The sequence below is a fragment of the Olea europaea genome, unplaced genomic scaffold (genome assembly GCF_002742605.1).
Source record: "Olea europaea var. sylvestris unplaced genomic scaffold, O_europaea_v1 scaffold18899, whole genome shotgun sequence".
NCBI classification, from domain to species: domain Eukaryota; kingdom Viridiplantae; phylum Streptophyta; class Magnoliopsida; order Lamiales; family Oleaceae; genus Olea; species Olea europaea.
In genome coordinates this window covers 20,596-22,678 of record NW_019236701.1, presented here as the reverse complement: position 1 = coordinate 22,678, position 2,083 = coordinate 20,596, and the positions used below count along the sequence as shown (strand labels likewise).

Genomic DNA, 2,083 nt, shown 5'->3' with positions numbered 1-2,083 from the left:
AATTTTATTAATAAAGAAAGTTTAAATTGGAAAATCATGCTTGAAAATGAAAAGGGAACGGAAATTAACTAGATATTTTCTCTATAAGCACTCTCTTTTGATGTTACACAACGAAGTACACTAAAACATGGTCACTTGCACAAATTCCATGACCAAACATCAAGTATTGCTCTACTGGTACATTGCAATCATTTTAAGAGTTAAACAGTGATCAAAATTGTGAGATTTTTCTTCTAAAAATCTACTGTGAATAAAATCAACGCCTTTTAAAATGCTAGGCGGGGGGTCAATCTATCCATCATTGTTCAACAACTCTTCTTCTCAGTGATAAACAGCGTCCATGAAGCATACAAAAGCTTTACTCTTCATTTTCTTCACTTCTTCCTGTGCTTATTGCGATTAACTTTAACAATCCTACGACCTGACTTGTCACCGCCGCCACCACTGCCCAATGAGAACCCCCCACCAGCATTATGTTCTAGACTGGTTGATGCCTGGAAAGGAGATGGATTTTGCTGAGCAACTTGGTTTGGCTGGCTACCTAATTGAAAGGGAATGGCTTGTGATGTACTTGCCAACCCAAACATTACTGCCGGTGGAGAAGGTGAGGCGGATGGTTGACCAGATACAGGAAGAGAAGGTGACTGCACTGAATCCTCAATCATACTGTCTTCAGTGTTTATTTGATTGTGGTTTGCAAAGGGAGAAGAGGGATTCCCAAATACAGGCGAGGAAGCTGCAGCAGGGGCTGCAGAAAATGAGAAAACTTTCAGGCTTGAAGAGGAACCAGAAGACGAATTCAATACCATTGGAGCAGCGTTAGTAGCAAAGGAAGAGGAGGATGCACCAAAGGAGAATCCAGTCAATGAAGTCGAAGTAGTAAACATTGAGGAAGCCAAAGAATTTCCACCAAATTTAAATATACCAGAAGTACTGGTGCTGTTGGAAGCAGCATTGGTCCCTGGATTATAAGTTGAAGAACTGCCACTAAAACTGAATATGCCAGAAGAGGCACCACTGCTAGAACCAACGGTGTTGGTCCCAGAAGAGGAGGAACTGGGGCCAAAACTAGATAAGCCAGTCGCACCGCTGCTAGAGCTAACTACATTGACACCTGAAGAACTTCCAACAAATTTGAACAGACTAGATGTTGGCCCATTTCCAGAGCCAATTCCATTGGTCGCTGATGAGGGAACCAAACTTGAACTAAAACCCAAAGTACCATTTGGACTTAATGCTTGGGAACTGAAAGAGGATGAAACTAAAGAAGTGCTACTAGAGATATTGAAGGACGATAATGATGCATATGTACCAGACTGAATGGGTGTGCTCTGTGAGACAATTCCAACGGAGGATGTTAAAAATCCACTTGCTGCACCAAGAAGACTTTGAGACTGACCATTTGCCATTGAAGACGCAAGTGAAGAACCAAGTCGAAAAGTGTTACTTCCAGAGCTTGCTGCAAATGATGAAATGCTAGAGTTTATATTAATTAAGCCGCCAAAAACAGAACTGCTCTCTGCTTTGGATTGGAAAACTGTTGGTTCTGATGCATTGGTAGTTGATGATGCTAAAACAGCAGTGGATTGATCTTCAGAAATACCAAACTTAATAAGGGGTGAAGGTGACAAATTTGACCCAAAATGACAGCTACTGGAGGCAGCAGTGAAACTGGGCATGAAGTTTGCAATGCTGGTAGACGGAGCATACGAAAATGCAGGAGGGCTAGAAACAAATGATCCATTTGATGCAACAGAAGGAACAGTTTCATATTTTCCAAATGTGCTGCCATCCTTTTGTGTATTCTGATCACCACCTTCGTTTGGCTTGGCAATTATTTGCTGACCGCCAAGTGCATGAGAAAGAACATTTACCGAGCTGCACATGCTGTTTACATTTCAAGAATGTTATGATAGTTAATATAAAAATAGATTAAAACATGTAGGTTTAAGAAATAAAGATAATTTCTTTTGCACTAGTTCTTACTGTTCGATGAATTTTGAGATCAGGGTTCTATATGCAAAATGTTATATGGATTCACGTTTTTTTTTTTTTTTTTTTTTTTTTTTTTTTTTTTTTTTTT

General features: G+C 39.8%; 1 protein-coding gene across 1 annotated transcript; it reads right to left on the bottom strand.

The window, feature by feature from the left end:
* Positions 1 to 40: 40 nt before the first annotated feature.
* On the bottom strand, positions 41 to 2,065 carry LOC111378873 (nuclear pore complex protein NUP1-like). The gene has a single exon (XM_023002158.1). It carries the CDS (start codon positions 1,884 to 1,886, stop codon positions 375 to 377), a length of 1,512 nt encoding a protein of 503 aa, XP_022857926.1. The 5' UTR covers positions 1,887 to 2,065; the 3' UTR covers positions 41 to 374.
* Between the last annotated feature and the right edge of the window lie 18 nt (positions 2,066 to 2,083).